Source organism: Camelus ferus, chromosome 21 (genome assembly GCF_009834535.1).
Source record: "Camelus ferus isolate YT-003-E chromosome 21, BCGSAC_Cfer_1.0, whole genome shotgun sequence".
In the NCBI taxonomy this organism is placed as follows: Eukaryota; Metazoa; Chordata; class Mammalia; order Artiodactyla; family Camelidae; genus Camelus; species Camelus ferus.
The window spans coordinates 29,521,561-29,539,677 of record NC_045716.1 but is presented as its reverse complement, the minus strand read 5'-3'; the positions used below and the strand labels follow the sequence as shown (position 1 = coordinate 29,539,677).

Genomic DNA, 18,117 nt, shown 5'->3' with positions numbered 1-18,117 from the left:
CCTGTGTGTGCGTGTCCAGCCAGGAGCCGCTCAAGGACACGCCCTCAAGAGTGAAAAGGCCAGTGCCTTTATTGAGTGTCCAGCTGTGCCTGGGCTTTGTGCTGCCCCCCGGGGAGCCCAGGTGCCTGCTCGGGACAGGCGGGTCTGAGTGGACAGGTCCCCAGGGTGTCACAGAAGACCCTGGCAGAGGAGGAGGGGCACAAGGGAGGCCAGCAAGGCCCCCGGCTGAAGGTGTTTCCCAGAGGACTTGGAGTAGCCATACTGGGTCCTGCAGGAAGGCTCCAGCTGGGTCAGCGGGATCACCTCCTCCCCGGGAGCCTGTGTGTGATTGCTCACCTGGGGACAGACATGAGTTGGCTGCCTGCCTCCAGGGTGGGGGCGGTGATGGGGGTGGATGGCCCCTCCTCACCTGCTCCACTTCCTCAAAGACTCTCAGCAGGTTGTCAGCCAGGGCGCCCCTAACCTCCGCCTCTGTCCACTTCCTCCTGAGCAGCTCTGCGACCAGGTCTGGGTACTTGGACACGTCCTCCAGCCCTGAGGGGAGCCTGAGGCAAGGGTGGAGAGGGCCCAGCTTTGCATCCGGGGGTTCGGGGCCTGGGTGCCTGTCCACCCCCATCCCAAGCCCCAGAATCTGGTGGAGCAGTTTTCCTCAGAACACGGCCCCTCCTCCAGCCTCTCCTGACAAATTTATCACAGGATGCACGTCTCGCCTTACCTAGAAACACCGTCAAAGTCCCCACCAAAGCCCACAGCTCCGGCTCCTGCCACCGCCTTGATGTGGTCCAGGTGGTCTGCAGGGAGGCGGCACATGTGGTCCCACAAGAGGCCCCTGACCCACACTGCAGACGCTCACGCCCACCCACCTGCAACTTGGGACAAGTTGGCCTCCGCTTTGCAGGAAACGTAGTCATTGTAGAAATTCACCATCACCAGGCTGCCTGTCTGCTTCTGCTCGGGGGAGGGGGAGAGGGGGGCTGTGGACGGGAGCGGCGAGGCACCGGGCCCACCCGGGAGCAGACTGTCGCCGCCGCCCTCACCACCAACTGGAGCACGTCGTCAGGCACGTTGCGCCGGTGCTGGCACAGCTGGTAGGCGGAGGAGTGGCTGAAGATGACGGGGGCCTTGGACAGCTGCAGGGCAGCCTTCATGGTGGCCACGGACACATGGGCCAAGTCTATGAGGACGCCCAGCCGGTTCATTTCCTTTATGACACTCTGAGGGGGACAGGGCTCGGGTCACGGCCGGTGCCCTGGGACCACACAGGCTGAGCTGCACACACTTGGGGTCACAGCCTTCTGGGGTTTGTCATGGCCCCCTGAGAGGTCCAGGCTAGAGGCTGGCCCCGGGCTGGGCCAGGAGTTAACAAACCCTCCAGTGGTCTGCCAGCTGAGGAAACTCAGGTGACAAACCACGTCCCGTCATCTGAGGGTGACCCTGGTCCCGTCAACTCACCTGCCCGAATGATGACAGGCCTTGGCTCTGGGCCGTGTCAGTCCCCGTGTCCACCAGCCAGTTGTCGGCCCTGGGAGAGCAGACAGCGGGAGCCCGAGGGGCGAGGGGCGGAGTGGTCATCCCAGCCCACCCGCTCCAGGACAGAGCAGGGCAGAGCCAGCATCGGCCCAGCCCACCCGGAGACCCTCCTGGGGCTCCTTACCAGGGCGTGTTGCAGCTGTGGGTGAGGGTCAGGTACCGCATGCCCAGTTGGTAGAGCGCCCGCAGGACGGCCAGGCTGCTGTCAATGGAGTGGCCACCCTCCACGCCAACCAAGCTGGCCACCTTGCCCTCCTGGAAGGCCTGCCGGATGCCTGCAAGGAGGGTGCCTGGGTGTCCGGGGAGCCGGCGCGTGGACTCTGACCGTGTGGCGCCAGCAGGCTCTGGGGACCCACCTGTGCTGTTGGTGACACACACGAAGGTCTCAGGGTACAGTTGGCACATGCGGTGGATGACGTCGATCTGCTCCAGCGTCCTCTTCACGGCATCTTTGTTCTGGGTGTCGCAGGGTGTGTACGCAGACCAGAACTGCGGGGCCACAGAGGGGAGGGGCTGGGAGCTGAGGAGCCAGGCCCCAGGCCCCACCCCCCGCACGCAGATGGGCCTCTGGTGTCTCTTCTGTCTTGGAAGCCTTCTGCACAGCTGAGTGGCTCTTGGAGTCCCCGCTAAAGGCCCAGGGAGGTACGCTGCCACCAGGGAGCGGCAGCACGCTAGCCCGGAGCCACGGGAGGGGGCGATGGACTCCAGAGTAGTCACGCTCGGGGCCAGACTGTACCTGGCCCCCCACAAAGCCGGCCTTCAGCTTGGGGATGTTGGTGTGCGTGTGGGCTAGGCTGCTCAGGTTGGCCCTCGTGTCCAGGAGCTGATTGTTGAAGCTCTTGAGCAGCTGCCAGGGCAGGTCGTTGTGCCTGGAGGGGCCAGGAGGAGGGGCCAGGGCAGGTCAGGCCAGCCCCTCTGGACCTGGGCCCTTCGTACTCCCTCCCAGGGAGGCCGCCCCTCTTCTCACAGGCTGAGGACAAACAGCGTCACCAGGGTGATTGAAGTCCTCTGAACACACCTGAGCATAGGTGAGCATCTCAGCTGGGCCCCACCCCCAGGCCAGGTAACTGAGCTGAGAGCCCTAAACGGGTAGGTCTTTCCCTGCGGAAGAGGGAGGGCAGACGCTTGCTTGGCTTCGAAGTCTTCTTGGGTGCAGGGTGCTGACTTGAAGTCACCTCCATGAACAAGGCTGGTTGACGTGAGGGTAGCTGGGTGTACAGTTACACCCCTGCCGGATATCAGAGACTGAACATGAAATTCTCATGTTTGCAGGGAGAGGGTGGGGAGGTGTGGGGTGTGGCCTACCCTTGCGGGGCCTGGCATCCCCAATCCACCCTCCTAGGGCGGCCATGGGAGCAGGGCATCGGTGCAGGATTTAGGGGCCCCCAGGCCTTCTGCCGCCTCTGCCCCTGGGCGCAGTCCTGCACCATTGCCGTCCTTCTGAGCCCCCAAAGGGCAGGCCCTCTGAGGGTTTCCCAGGGAGGGGAGTTCTCTAGGGGAGGAGGGGAAGGAAGAAGGGGCCAGGAAGGGGGGAAACGGGGACGGGGAGGGAGGAAAGCTGTCAGCAACCCGCGAGGGTCTTCCAGGACAGGACCCACAGGGCTGGGGCAGATTCCTCCCTGGATCCAGGAACCGGCAGGCAGGGACCAGGAGTGGCCCCAAGGGGACAGACTTGATCCATGAGCTCCAGATGCTGGACGTGGCTTCAGCCCCTGGGGTCTGACTAGAGACGTAGGCCCAGCCCTGCCCCACCAGTCAGAACCTGGCTTTCACTAGCCTGCGCGCAAGCATGGGACGTCCCGGGAGGTACCAGGTTGGACCCCTAACCTGGTGACAAGGGGTCTGTGAGGACAGTCTGAAGGAGGGCTCTTCTCCTACCGCGGGCCCTCCCGCCCTCCCTTCCCCAGCCCAGCAGCATGCCCAGTCTCTCGCCTTCTGGGAGCCGTCCCTGAAGCAAGACTTTACTCCTTTGCTCATCTGGGAAATCCAGCCCCACCCTCCAGCTGCCTCCGCTTTGCTCTTCCCTCCTCCTCCCAGCCTCTCTGCTCTTCGTTGGAACCCAAAGTAAGGGACAGCTGCCACCTCCACCTTATGGTCAACACCGCCTGGAGCCTGGCAGAGCTCCTCTCTTTATCTGTGTGGCCAGGTACCAGCCTCAGCAGTGGCAGAGGCCCTGCCATCCTACTCAGAGAAGGGAGGGAGGGGAGGAATCTGAGTGCTGGAAAGAGCTTCAAACGACAGCCAAACACATGCTTTGACCAGCTGTGGCACACAGATGTGATGGCTGGAGTTGGTGCAGCGACGTTAAACCGTCAGGTAACTGTGGGAATGTTGGCCATACCATCGTGGAATGCTGGGCCAGGACTTCCTCCGGGCTTCTCTGTTGTTGAAGCTACTTACTTGGGTTTCTTACCTATAAGAGTAGCTAATACAAACTGGCTTGTATTCTTTCAGCCTAGTCTTAGTTTTCTAGCCCTTTGGACAATCCTAGATCCCCGAGTCCCAGCTTCCTGAGTGTTCCTGGCTCTCTGGGCTCTTTGAGCCATCGTATGCCTCACATGGGCCTGGACAGCCCCTAGCACCTAACCTCGGACCCCTCTTTCTGTGCCCAGCTGTTCCAAGTCCCCCAGAATGAAGGGACTGCTCCCTGGCTCATTCTGTTAGCATCTCCTGCCAGCCTCTGCTGGCCTGGGATGCCCAGTCCCTGGTCCAGACCGTTCCTGCCAGATAGCAGGGGCTGCAGTATGGAAGCTGGGGGCAGGGGCTTCTGCAATCAACCTCCTGTGCCGGTGAGGGGACCCAGCCCTGCAGGGACCTCAAGAGACCGAGAGGGGAGAGCAAGGGGACAGGAGGACCAGGAGGAGGTGAAGGGGAGGGACGGGGGGGGTACTGAGGGAGGGAGGGAGGGACGGGGGGAGGTGCACCCTGACCCTTGACAGCAACTTCCTCCTCTAGGGCTGCCCTCAGCTCCCTGAAAGTCCCATGTGACGAGGCACCCGTTTCCTCTGCTTTTCTTGCAGAGCTTCTGTCCAGCTAAGTTCAGGGGTGTTCCCCTAAACTTCCCAGCACCCAAGAGCCAGCATGCACCAGAGGCCACTCTGCTGGGCTGGATGCGGCCATGTGGAAAGAGCTGGAGGCTGGAATGTGCGTGTGGGGGGGTCCTCCAAGGGCTCAGGAAGGCCCTGGAGGTGCAGAGGGAGGGGGCTGGATGCAGGGTGAGCAGGGCACTGAGGGGAGCGGCTTCGAAGGGCATGGCACAGCTGGGCACCGCGAGGGGCCGCGAGGGGCCGTGGGGGCCACCGGGAGGACCGGGCTGACCCCTGAGCTCAGTGGAGCCACAATGGTGGGGGTTTGAGCTGGAAGAACCGCAGCTGGGACTTGTGTCTCCAAGGCTCCTTCTGGCTGCAGTGTTGAGACCTGACCTTGGGCCAGCAGAAGTAGGGGACAATCAGAGGCTCAGGCATGACTCCGCGCAGAAGGTGGGGAGGGTAAGTGAAGGGGACAGGTGCTGCCAGGCTGGCTGTGACATCAGAGAAGGAGTGACAGTGTGTCGCCAGAGTCTTGGCTGGAAGAGGGGCCGTGGGAGCAGGTGCCCAGGAGCCAAGTCTGGGGCTCAGAAGCATGATGTGCCTCCAGGAGGCCCAGCCGGATGCACAGCACCCGAGGGGGTTACCCCGGCGGATGCAGGAGAGGGAGGGGCTGGACAAGAGGGCCTCAGGATCAAGAGGACCAAGACGGGGGTCTTGGGGGCCCAGGGCAGACACCACCCTCACCTGCAGCTTCATGAGGGAGGCTGAGGCCCCAAGAGGCAAGGCCCCAAGGTCCTCCGACCCCAGCACCCACTCTGAGCAGGGATCTGACCCCCAGGGAGCGGCCAAGGACCATGGGGGCCTGGTCATTTCCGCCTTCCTGCTCCGTTCCCCACAGGCTCTCCTCTGCTGAAGCCTTTGGAGGCCCGAAGAGACCCCATGAAGAAGCTGAGGCAGCAAAAGGCAAAGCCACATGCAGCTGGGGAAGCTGTGCCGGCAGAGATGGCCACTCCTGTCCCAAGGCAAGGCACTGGAGCCTCGAGCCCACCTCCCTGCTGGGCCCATCACAGCAGGGGCTGCTTACCCATCAATGGCAGGCGTGTCCTGCATGATCTGCACCGCCTGGTCCCGGAATTGGTCTGCAGTGCAGATGGCCACCAGGGGCCAGAACCACCAGCTGGCCCACATGATCTGGTCCCCAGGAGCTGGCTTCCCCACCGGTCCTATGTGCCCTCCTGACTGGCTGTCCTGGCCAGGAGACAGGCAGAGGCCTTTGGTCCAGGTGACCTGTGGGAGCCCTCCTGTTTATCAGTAATCAGCACATTCCCTGCGAGGGCGCGAGGGCGGGTGAATGGGAGTTCCTGGACCCACCAAGGCTGGGCCAGGCAGAGGTGTGGCAGAGCGTGCTGACCCCAGGGCGGGGCCGGTGTCCAGGTCACAGAACAAGGCAGTAGAAGAGGCAGCTCAGGGAAAGTGGCCGACGGCACTGCTGTGTCCTGTTACCTCCCCGCCACCCCCAGGACCCGATGTTGGGGTTTCGGAGGTCTGCCAGCAAGATTCAGCAGTGTGTCCTTGAATGGACCCCTGTGTTTGCCTGGGAAACAGTTCAGTGTTACTTCACATGGAAGACAGAGTGCTCCCACCACACCCTACCCCACCCCAGGGTTGGGGTGCCTGAGGCCCCTGGCATCACCGAGACCCACACTCCAGCTGCAGGCTCCTGGCCCAGCAGGTGGGACTCTGGGGCTTGGGGACTGAAGCCTGGAGTGTGCGCACTTCCTTCAGGCTGGGGGTCTTTCTGGCCTTGTCATACACACTCAGGCCTGGGGGGGGCGGGGTGGGATTCTAAGAACCAGATGCCCAGGCAAGGCCAGGACGATGAGTCACAAATCCTGGTCCCAAGGCTGGGCCAGCATCCTAGGTTCTGGTGAACAGCTGGGCAGCCCCAGCCCAGTCTGGATTCTCAGGGCTGCTGGGCCACGTGGACCTGCCCTGCGGAGCCTGGGTCACAGGCAGGTCCCCTCCCTGGCCCCCAGGACAGGCCCAGCTCCTGGCCCTTTCTCCAGCTTGGGAGGGGAGGTCAGGTCATGGCCCAGCCCTGCCTCTGCCGTCTTTAGCCAAGTGTCCCAGTGCCTGGGCCTCAGCCGGTTTCCCTCCTGTGGAAAAGGCAGCCTGTGAAGGAGCATGAGCCCAAGGCCCACCTTCTCTCCCTCTGTCCACCCCGCACGCCAAGCAGGGGGCTCCTGGGCGTTCTCAGTGCCAGTCCCTGGGATCTGACCCCCACCACCACCCTGTGCAGGAGAGGCGCCCTCGGTGGGTGGGGAACCCAGCGCTCCGGCCAGACTGCCTGGGGGCTGTACCCTCCACGTCCGGCGCCTGGAGCCCCTGGGACAGGTGCCCTTGCCGTGGAGACACAAACACCCGTCTGCCCTTCATGCCTTCCCTGTGGCCCCAGCACGTCCCTTCTTCTCCGAGCTCCACGCCCACTCCCCTTCCACACCTTGACCTCGCTCTCGTGACCAGGACACTGCTCACGTGGTGACAATGCCATGTGCTCCCTGGAACCGTCCTCATCGACACAGCCGTTAACACATGTCCGCCTCACCGACAACTGCTGCTCCATTTTTCTCTGTGTTTTCAGCATTTTTCCGGTTTACTTTTTGTTTCAGGGTTTTTTAAGCATACCTTGTATTTTATTTCTCAGCCTCATCTGAACACCTGTCTTTACACGTGACCGTTTAAGTCAGGACGAGAGGAGTAGTCGCCGCCTTCCTCTAAACGTGCTCTTTCTCGTGTTCCCCCCGATCTTGTTTTGCTGTTTTCTCAGGGTCACCTTGGTCCTCCTCTACCACAGTGAGGAGGCTCCTCTCCTGCCCCCCAAGGGGCTGCCCTCCCCCGAGCAGCAGTCACGTTTGCATCCGAATTGCTCTCGACACACAAGGCCCTCACGCGAAGGGTGCAGCCCACTGGGCACCGCGTTCCCTTGGGTGCGACCATACCTCTGTCCAGGCTCCTTGCTTCTCGGGTGCCGTCTTTTCCTCTCTCGACGTGTCTGTTCTGCTTTCTTTGTCACTTGTCTGCAGCACTGTCTTGGGCCATTTTCCCAGGAACAGTGGCATCCTGTGTGAAGTCACGTGTCCCTGCTCTCGAGGCTGACAAGCCGCCTTCCAGCCGCGATGCCCCTCATGGCCCGGCTCCTCTCTGTGAGTGGACGGTCCCTCCCCGTCCACGAGGTCTGAACCCCACACCCTTCCCCAGACAGCGCCACATGTTTGTGTTTGTAAACCTGCCTGATCCTTGACTTTGACCTGCTTTTCGTTTTAAATTCAGAATTCACTTAATTGCTTAAACATTTGTAAGTTGTCTGGTCATGCCTGTGTAATACATGATCAGCTTAACAGCCAAGTAGCAGGGGGGACTTAGAGCCCCCCCAGCCTGCTTCCTGGTGGGAGGGGTGCATGGCTGAGAAGGGGCTTCCTCCCTGCACCCTCCTCCTGGGGATGCAGTCTGAGTCCCAGCACCAAAAGTGGGGGCTGCGGAGTGATGCCCTCATCTCGGGCGTGAATTCCAAAGCTGGGACACGAGGAACCTCACTCATGGGGCAAATAGGATTTAAAAAAAAAATTTTTCTGGGGGGTAAGGTAATTAGGTTTATTTATTTATTCAATTATTTATTCATTTTAACAGAGGTGCTGGGGCTTGAACCCAGGACCTTGTGCATGCTAGGCACACACTCTACCACTGAGCTACACCCTCCCCACTTTTAAATAGCACTTTAATGCAATATTTTTAAAATTCAAAACTTCCTGCCCCCAAAATCCATGGTGAACAAAACATGAAACTTTCCAGGAAAGACAAGGCTGGTGTTCTGACTTTTCCTTCTGCCCCTGGCTCCAGCGTGATTCCACAGGGTGCTGGCCTCCCCGGGGACGTCCAAGTTCAGTTTGCTAACTTCAGCTTCAGGTGGTTCCTGCCAGGTGGCGACAGAGAACATTTCTAGGAGCTAGGCTGCGGGCGTGACCACACTTCCTCCGGTGCCCCTGGGAGGAGAGGAGTCAAGGCCACTTGGCTACACCCCACGGGCGGCCTGGGCATCCTTGTGCAAACATTGGAAGAGTCCAGGACGATGGCCCTGGAACATCGCCCGGAGCAGGGTTCCAAGGACACACCTAGGAGGCTGGCTCCAGGGGATCCTAAACTGTCCCTGACTCACATCCTGCGGCGTGGCCAGGTGGCCTTGGGGTCAGATTTCCCAGGCTCTGCAACTGTCTATAAACAGAGTTCATCGTGGTCCCTATCGCCCAGCAGTCCTGTTGGAGCCTTAACCTCGGAACCACTCAGAACCGCCCCGCGGGTCAGGCACCCCCATCCCTGAAGCCTGTTCGCCACAGTGTGGCCTGACTGCTCGTCCTGGACATTCTGTTGCCTTTTTCTCATCCACAGGGAGCTGTCATCACGTTCCCACAACCTTCCAAGCTCTGTGCCTCACACCTGCCTTTGGATCTGTGTTTTCCCGAATTTCTGCCCCAAGTCTTCCTCCTTTCGGTCTACGTTCTTTCCTGTTGGAGCTAGTCCTGGCGCCACTCCCCAGCAGTGGGTGTGTGGCGGCCGTTCGCGGAGTCTGGGGGAGTTTGCACGTGACGCTGCTGTGCCCTCAGAGCTGATCAGCAAGTGTGCTGCCTGCAGACCATCTTCTCCCGGAGTCTGGAGGCCCCAGGGCGTCCACACCCTTGTTGCGGGGAGTCCAGTTCTCTGTAGGGGGCAGGCTGCTTTCTCTCCGTGATCTCCCCAGGTCAGCTCTTGCTTCTCGGGCTCTGCAGTTTCTCAGGGACGGGCCTCAGCTGGAGACCTTTTCACCCGAGCTCCACGCTGACCGGCTGGAGGCCTCCCAGCCTTTGGTCCAGGGAGCACCCTCGAACCCCTTGCCTCCGGCTGTCTCCCCTCCCTCCCTGGGGCTGCCCTTAGTCAAGGGCTGGACCCCCAGGGGTCCTCTTTGTCTCTTGTGTTTTTCTCTCCTGTTTTAGGTTTTCTTGTGCTGCTATTCTATGGATTTATGAATAGAATAGGAATTCTGTTTTTTTAATTTATGCCGTGAGTTTCCTCAATTCTGACTCCCGGCTCTTCTACATGACTTCTCCCAGGATTTATACACTTAGTCTCCCAAGAATGCTTTCCTAAGTGTTTGGTTTTGGTTTTCTCCCTCTGTGCCCTGTGCCGCTGTGGAAGCAATATTGTCTGACATCTGTTAGAAATTTTGCTTTCTTTTATTGTCTTCTGTTTCCTGGACGACAATGTTCCCTCTGAACGCTTTTTCCCATTGTTCATCGAGACCTGCTGTCGGGGTGCGGGCTCCCCACACCGCCTGCGAGCTTTCAGACTTCGTGTTTAATGTTTAAGAACACAGAGCAGCCTCCCAGCTTCAGGCTTTGTGTAAAATGAACGGAGGTGGGGGTCGACATTACGGTGGGACCTCTTAATGCCAGAATTTGGCACAAGCACTTTCGACAGCAACTACTGTCGAAATCAGGAAATACTTTAAGGGAAGGACCTCCTGGTATTTTTCCCTCCAGAGTAAGTCTGGCTGTGGGCCGGCAGGGTCGTGCATCTGTGTAAGAGGGCGTTGGGGGTCCGCTGCCCACCGTCCAGCTGCTGACAACCCAGCCTCCGGCATGTCCCTCACTTCCACCCACTCCTGCCGTGTGTGAGCTGGGTTCCTCTCTGGTCTTAGCTAGGCGGCTGCCCCCGCAGCCCCTCCGTGAACATTCCCGATGGGCTCCCTTACTCCACTCCATCCGATTTCTCAGTCCCCGAAATGGGCTGAGATCCCCCAGCCGAGGCCGCCTCCCTTCGTCCTGTGGGTTCTGCCTGAGCCCTTCCTCCCACCTGAAAGATGCTCGGGCCAAGTCCCTGTCCCGGGCCGACCTTCTAACCCAGAGGACGCCGTTGGGTGGTGTCTCCGGAAGACTCCCTCAGCCTTTCTGCTTCTAATTCCTGTTCCGTCCGCTTGCGCGGGTGGCCACGTGTGGCCCCAGCTCCCATGTGGTCCTGTCCTGTGAGGCTCAGTGAGCAAGAGGGCCTGGCCGGTACGTCTGGCTCTGGAGGCCCACTCTCAGGAGAGCAGTCAGGAGACCCACTCGTGCTTTGCTAAAAGCACAACAGTCCTGGGTTTTCTGGTGGTGTCTCCTCACCACGTGCCCTCCTAGCATCCATCAGGGAGTAAGGGGGTGACTGGCTCGACCCACAGAGAGATGGTGGCAGGTGCGATCTCTGGGCTCTGTCCTAGCACCCCACGCCGGGAACCTGGCCACCGGCCCAGCTCGGCCCAGCTGACAGCTGGACGCTGGCTTGCAGGTAACAGCTGAAGCCAGGCTCTGTGGGCCAGAGACCAGCTGGAATGAGAGTCCGGCCGGTGGTTGCTGCGCTGGCTGTGGGGTCCTAGGATGGTCTGTCATGCAGCCGCAGAGAACTGACCGGGGCCGTCCTCCCGTCCCACACGCGTCGCAGGCTCCCGTGTCTGTGATGGGGGTGGGGCACCCTAATCTCATCCGGCTGCTGGAGGAGCACAACCATCAGCTTCCACCCCAGCCCTTCTGCCTGCCCCACGTGCCCCGTTAGTGCAGAGACATCTCCGGGGATGGACGCCAAGGACGGACGCTCCCCTGCTCAGGTACCTGGGAGGATGTCGGAGCCCTGTCTCAAACTCTGCTTTCAGGAGTGCCCTTCATGCTGTGCCTTAAATCGCCATCACTTATTTAAATAAAGACAGTAATTATTAACTGGAAAAATCAACATCACTTGCCATAAACAGAGGGAACACGGTGAAAATAAACACGGAAACGGAAGAGTGCTGTTACATTTCAGCCAGGCCCACAGGGCAGGGACCGAGAAGAAACCTAGCAGACAGCTTCGTGTCCAGGGAGCAGCCTGGAGCTCAGCGAGGACTGTTCCACCAAAACTGTGCCATGTTAGGGGCTCGAGGAAGCCCCTCTCACCAAGGTTTCACTTGCACTCCCGCCCCCCGTGGGCTAGTCCCAGGTCAGGACACAGCCCACAGCAGCACGGAGGTCCCGAATCCACGACACCCCCTCCCTTAAGAACACACACGCTATGGTGCAGGAGCAACACACACAGAGAAACATGCAAACATAGCTAACCACACACCCACCCCAGCCACAGAGCACACCCACATCCACGCAGTTATACAGGTGCACACACAACCACACACATGCAAAGACGCCCATGCCTCAGACACCAACGTAGCTAACACAGACCTCCCCCACGTCCACATCCGCACCGTGCAGACCTACCTACCCCGTGACCCACACCACGCACACGCCTGCACACGAACGTCCCAGACCTGCGTGTGGAGACACACTCACGCAGACTTGTGCACAGGTGAGCACACGTGCACTCGCAGGTGTGCACGCGTGGACACACACACGAGCATGAGGCGCCAGCACCGACACGCAGCACGAGCTCACAGACGTGGCTCTCAGTCTCGCCTGGCCTGTCCTCTCGCGGGTACAGCCACATGTCTTGTCACACACACACTTAGCCTTTTCCCTGTCATCACTGTGCCACCTGGGGGCCTGTAGCCCTGCCCTTAGCCCCATGCAGGGCACACAGAAGGCCCAGACCAGGCTACATCTGCACTGGGGTGTCCCCAGGCCCAGACATGAGGCCTCCACCCAGACCTCTGCCCCCAAATCCTCGCTCCCCAATGTCCTCACGGAGGACACACTGTCTACCCAGCTGCCAGGAGCTGCCCCCCGTCCTTCCCTGCCGCCCACTCTCCCAGGGCACCGCACGGCCCCCCTGCTGCCCCCACCGCTCTGAGCCCTGTGACCTCCTCCTAAGCAGCAGCGGGTCCCCGAGGTGCTCCCACAAGGCCCTCCACCTGCCCCGAGCGCCCGGAGCCCCAGCCCATCAAGGCCTCCCCTCCCAGCCCACGAGGCGCTCCCCTGCTGGGTACCTGGTGAGCTTGTCTCTGCTCGGTTCAAGCTCAGCCTTGCTGGGCATACAGCAGGTGCTCACTAATGCAGGTACCAGCAGCACTCCCTTCCCAGGCGGCTCTTCAGCGCTGGGAGGAGACCGGCTCCCTACGCTCCCCAGGATGGCGGGGCAGGTGCAGCCCCGGGCTCCGCTCAGGGCCACGAGGCCTGGAGGAGGTTTGTTTCTGTTTTTCTCAAATTCCATCCCTCCCCTGAGTTCTGCAGCCAGCTGCCCTGCACACAAAGCAAGTTCCCCAGGGGCCTTCATTGCTCGCCTTGGAGAGCAGAACGAGGGGCTTAATGCCTCACACGTGTCAGCTGGTTCTACTTTCCGCAGACACACCACACAGGCACACACTCAGCCCGCCGGCTGTCTGGGTCTGGGCGCCCTTTGACCCCCAGGCTGGGCCTCGGGCCCAGGGCAGGCAGGGTGGGGCTGGGTGAGGCAATCGGGGTCCCCAGACAATAACGCAGGGGTTCTCTCAGGCGAGCTGTTGGCATCGGGTGGGGGTGCTGAGTGAGGAGTCATGGGGAGGAGGCTGATGGAGGACACCTGGGGCCCTGAGCCCCTCCCGCCAAGGCCCCAGCACCCATGGGTGGTGGTCGGTTGGGCACCTCTGGACCTGGGGATTCCAACCCACGTGCTTTCTCTCCAGCCCTGCCCCCTGCCCACCACCTTCATTCCCTGGGGGCGAGCATGACATGTCCCAGGGCCAGAAAGCATTCTGTCTCTCCCGCCTGGCCCGGAGTCTGGGGGCCCGGGTTCTATGTGCGTAACATTCCCACTACAGGGGATCAGAAGCAGTCAGGGATCGGAATGTCCTCTGGCAGACACACGGGACTTTCAAAACCAGGGAGAGGTCTGTGTGGAGACCCGGCCCAGCTGGGGCCTGGCTTCACTAATTGGTTTCAGGATTCTGAGGTTAGGGTAGGGCGGCACACCCTGGTGGGCTCCAGCAGGCCACGGGCTGTCCCACCCCCATGCAGGGAGGCGGACACATGGCAAAGCCACCCTGGGTCCCAGCAGCCCTGGTTGGGGCACAGTGGGGGGGTGCACAGCCCCCCCACGACCCAGGGCACATTGGGGGGTGGACAGCCCCCCCCCGCCCACCTTGCCCAGGCTGTGGGACCTATGCTCCCCCCTGGGCCTCAGTCAGGGCCCTGTCATGGGTTCAGATGCCAGACCTGGGAGGAGGGGGGAGGTGGGGGGTGCTCTCCGACCTCAGAGTTCAGGGGGATCTAGAGTGAGACGGGGGCTCTGATGGGCAGGGCTCCGAGGACAGGCCCCAAGCCAAGCCCTGGAGTAAGTCAACTCCCTTGGCCCTCCCTGCCCCTGGAGGGCTGGCCTGTTCTCGGGCAGGCAGGGCAGGGGCCCGGGAGTAGGGCTGGGGCAGGGAGAAAAAGGTGTGAGTGTTCTTTGGACACCCAGACCAGGGCCTGTTGGACACACGGGACACCGCCATTCTGGGGCCACAAAGGACAGAGAGCAGAACTCCCCTACAGGGTCTGCCCAGGGCCCTGACGTCACCAGAAGCAACATTAGGGGCCGCCAGAAGGGCAGGAGGCACTGAGGACCAGGTGTGGGGGAGAGAGATTTCCACTTTTAATGTCATTACTTTTTAGTCTGTTTCAAATTTTTAGCATGTGCAGTAAAATGGAAAATTCAACTTGATTAAAACAGAAAAAGAGGGTTCGAGGGGCCTCCCACCCTGCACAGAGACGGGGGTTGGGATCCCCACCGACTCTGGGCACCTCAGGGCCCCGGCGCAGCCCTGAGCCCTGCCGACCTGGGTGTCAGGTGAGACCTGGCAGCGGTGCTTGGACTCCCGGGCCCCGACCGTGGGCCAGCAAGGAGACGTCACCACCCATCCCAGGCTGGCCGCCAGGGCCCAAGAAACGCCAGCGCCACATGCAGTTTGGCACTGCTGTCGCCGCCCTGAAATTCCTAGATTTGTCCTTGACATGTTTCATAAGGAAGTCGATGGGCAGGGACGGGCAGCCCCCTGCTGCCCCTACCCAGAATGCACACCTCTGCGGTCGGGCAGGGTTTCTCCTAGTCGGTGTATTGTCCCTGGAGGCTCCACCCTCACTCCCTGCGCTGTCCTCAGCTTCTAGGACCGGTCAGGCCCACGGGGAGCGTGCGGCACAGCCCCTGGCCCGGCCTCGGGGACCACAGCAGCCAGGTGGGTTCGGTTGGCTCTGGGCTCCTCCCAGGCAGGCCCCCTGCGTCCACACTGTCAGCTACGGGACTGAGGTCCTGTGAGGGACACTAGGTCTCCAGTTTAGTTGTTGACTCCTGCATTTGAGCATAGGAGACATTGTAGGAAAATTTCGAGGGCGCCTGCTGGGGCCTGTCCCAGGCTGGGGTGCAGCCCCAGGGGGGCTCGTGGCAATTCTGAGGCCAGCAGGTGCTGGACCAGCAGGCGCAGGAGACCCTGCTGCGGGCACCTCCTCCTTGCCAGCGGCTCCCCCGGCCCCACCCTGGCACAGGCCCGCCGTCCAGGGCACCGCCCTGTGTCCAGCCCCTGTCCCAGCAAAGCAACAGAGAGCCCCTGGCCTGGCCCTCCTGTGCAGAGCAGTGTGGCCGCTGGGCTGGGCGGGGGCCGGGCGGGCTAGGGCCTCCCGCTGGGGCTGGCCTTGTCCCCTGAACTGTACACGGGGACACTCAGGATTTGAAGGAGACCCTCCTAGGAAAATACTAGAGGTCTCTTAAGCTCCGTGTGTGGGGTCCTGTGTCCCTTCTGTGAAGTGGGCCTGGAGCCCCGAGCTTGGCCTGAGGCCAGTGCACACGCTGGGGCGAGGCCAGGGCCTCGGGTCCCCCTTGGGGCTGCCTGCAGTCCTCAGACCCACAGCCCTGGGCAAGGGCCCCAGGTGGCACCAACACTGCTGCCCTCTGCTGGCTGGGTGGGGTCCCACACTGTGGCCCGGAGGCCCCTCTGAGGGTCGGCGGGGCTGCTCAGGGGCTGCAGAAGCTGAGGCTAGGGCTGTGCACACCCAGGCCGCATGGCTCAGAGCCGGGACTCGAGCCCAGGCCAAGGGTCCTGGAGGCTCCAGAGTGGTGTGTCCACTATTATCACCTCCCTGTTTTGAACGACCCAGAACGGCCCAGGCCTCCCAGGCCCACTCTGTCCCCAGGGAGCCAGGAGCCCTTGGTCCCACAGTCTGAGGCTGCCCTCCAGGCTGGCCTCTCAGAACCGCCCTGGGGGTGCTGTCATCAGATGCGGCCCGACTTCACTTCCTGGACGCAGAAGGGACCCTCGTCCCCACCCCTCACCTTCCCTGTCTCCAGAGCTGTGAACCCACATGCAGGACTGGATTCACCAGTAAGTCAGGAGACTGGGGGCTGGACGGGGCCACATCGGGGGGGACAGCTGCACGTTCTGGGGCACCAGATGCCCTCTCCTGCAGTGGCACCAAGCCACCACTTCCCTGGGTCTGGACACAGGCCCTCGATGATTCACTGACTCTCAGGGGAGACACTGCACGTGTTCCCTCCCCCGTGAAGGCAGCTCTGTGGGATAAAAGGGGTGTGGATTCCAAGCTCCCCGGGCCCAAGCAGGGCCCCCCCACCAGCCGGTCCAGCACAACCCCGCAGTGCCCAGCGCCCCCTCCCTAGGATGTTCCATGACCCTCCTGAAAGGCCCTTCCTGTGGCGCATAGGGAGTTAAACTTTGTCACCTCTCAGTGGCTGTGACAGCAGTGTCCACAGAAAGGAGGGGACTGAGTGAGGGAAAAGACAAGGGACACAGGCACCTTGTAAGATTGTTAATCTTTAAACCATTATTTACCTTGTGAGATAAAATCCAAGACCCTAACTGGTGAAAGGGGAAGCCGACCGCGCCCTGTCTCAAGGAGGAGGCAAGACCGGCCCAGGTGGGACGCCTCCTCAGAGGGTCCTGAGCCCCAGCTTCGAGCCCCGCGGCCCACGTAGGTAAAAGGGGGAAGCGGAATAGAGGAGACATCTCTGTGTTAGATGCAAAGATTACAGCCCACCAGCACTTCATGCTGCTGCCACAAGACAGGCTGGTGCCGACAGAGAACAGAACACTCTGAGCTTTCCCTGAGAATCAGAAAAGCCTCCTCGTCGGCCCAGACTGGCTCCTGCAGGAAAAGCCCACTTTGACTCTCATTCACACACTTGTCTACTCCTTCCTTCCTTCCTTCAACAAACCCTCTCCACCTGCTGGCAGGACCGCTGTGGGCAGGGTAGCCAGCAGGCAGCCAAGCAGAATTCCAGAACAGGAAGGCTTCCTGGAGGAAGGGGACAAGCTAGCTGAATCTGGAAGGGCGAGTAGCAGGTGAGGAATGTTCTAGACAGAAGACAGCAGGGACGAGGAGAGGAAAGCCAGAGGGGCCGGCAAGGGCCTCACCAGCCTCAGGGCGTCTGGACCTCGACCTAACGACCACAGCAGGTGGAACGATTCACAGTCCAGGCACAGAGAAATGCTGGGAGCCCCAGTCTCCCCTTAAACCGAGGGGCTGACTACAGCTGTGCCACCTGGAATTGCACGTCGCCCAGCTATGCCCTGCCGAGCCCAGGCACCAGCCACCTCCCCTCCTGACAGCGCCTCCCTGGGTGGCAGACCCCCAGCCCCCGGCAGCCCCTTGGCCCCCAGCCCACTCACCCTCACCGTGGCCTCTGCGATGGTGCCGGCTTCTCCCCAGCCAGGCACGCCTGGGCTGGACGAGCTCACTGCCGGACCTCGCAGCTGCGCTGGCCCCACCCGGCCACCTGCCTCTCCTCCCAGGCCTCTCCCAGGAAGATAAAAATGCCCCATTTCCGCCCCAAGAAGCCAGGTTCCCTAAAGCTGGAGAGGCGAGGGGAGGGGAGGGGAGATCAGTGAGGAGGGGAAGGGGAGCTGCTGTGCCAAGAAGCTGTCCCCTCTCCTCTCAGCCTCCCAGCGCCCTTCCACCCGCTCCCGGCGTCCGGCCGGCCGCCCAGGGGACAGGAGAGGACATGTCTCATCCCACTGGTGCCGTCTGCCTCATCCAGCTTTGCAAGGACAAACCTTAGAGACAGCCCCACGCAGGCACCCGCCAGCCGCCTTCATTCATTTTACTGTACGTTTTACCTGCGGGAATCTGACAGATACACCAAAAAGTGTGTAAGACATTTAGGTGCATCCACACACGTTCACAATAGCCGAAAAGTGGCAGCAACCCCAAAGCCCATCAACTGATGAAGAGACAAATAAAGTGTGGTCCAGCCGCACAGTGGACTATTGTTCCGCCATAAAAAGGAAGGAAACGGGCTCACACTCTAACACGGATGAGCCTTGCAAAGGCGATGCTCAGTGAAGGAAGGGAGACGCAAAAGGCGCACGGTGTGAGTCCATTTATGTGAAACGCCCAGAACAGGCGAATCCACAGAGGCAGGAAGCAGCTTGCTGTCACCAGAGCCATGGGGTGCAGAGGACTGACGGGCGCCAGGGTTCTACTCAGGACAGGGAAAATGTTCCAAAGGTTAACTAGTGCGATGACCACACAACTCCGAATGCACTAAAACCCACTGAGCTGGACACACGAAAGGGGTGAATTTTATGGTATGTGACAATATCTCAATAAAG

At 61.1% G+C, this 18,117-nt stretch overlaps 1 protein-coding gene across 5 annotated transcripts; it reads right to left on the bottom strand.

The window, feature by feature from the left end:
• Positions 1–41: 41 nt before the first annotated feature.
• On the bottom strand, positions 42–17,272 carry DPEP1 (dipeptidase 1). 5 transcript variants are annotated; one of them, XM_032464662.1, is made up of 12 exons: positions 17,176–17,272; positions 5,644–5,846; positions 2,549–2,758; positions 2,267–2,399; positions 1,887–2,019; positions 1,655–1,805; positions 1,453–1,522; positions 1,038–1,214; positions 864–948; positions 716–791; positions 410–545; positions 42–336 (listed from the first exon to the last, which is right to left on the bottom strand). In XM_032464662.1, exons 2-12 carry the CDS (start codon positions 5,745–5,747, stop codon positions 169–171), a joined length of 1,443 nt encoding a protein of 480 aa, XP_032320553.1. In that variant the 5' UTR covers positions 5,748–5,846; positions 17,176–17,272; the 3' UTR covers positions 42–168. The 5 variants fall into 5 exon arrangements, with proteins under 5 accessions (XP_032320553.1, XP_032320554.1, XP_032320552.1 ...); XM_032464663.1 differs by lacking the exon at positions 17,176–17,272 and adding an exon at positions 12,532–12,662; XM_032464661.1 differs by lacking the exon at positions 17,176–17,272 and adding an exon at positions 7,559–7,673.
• Positions 17,273–18,117: the final 845 nt, after the last annotated feature.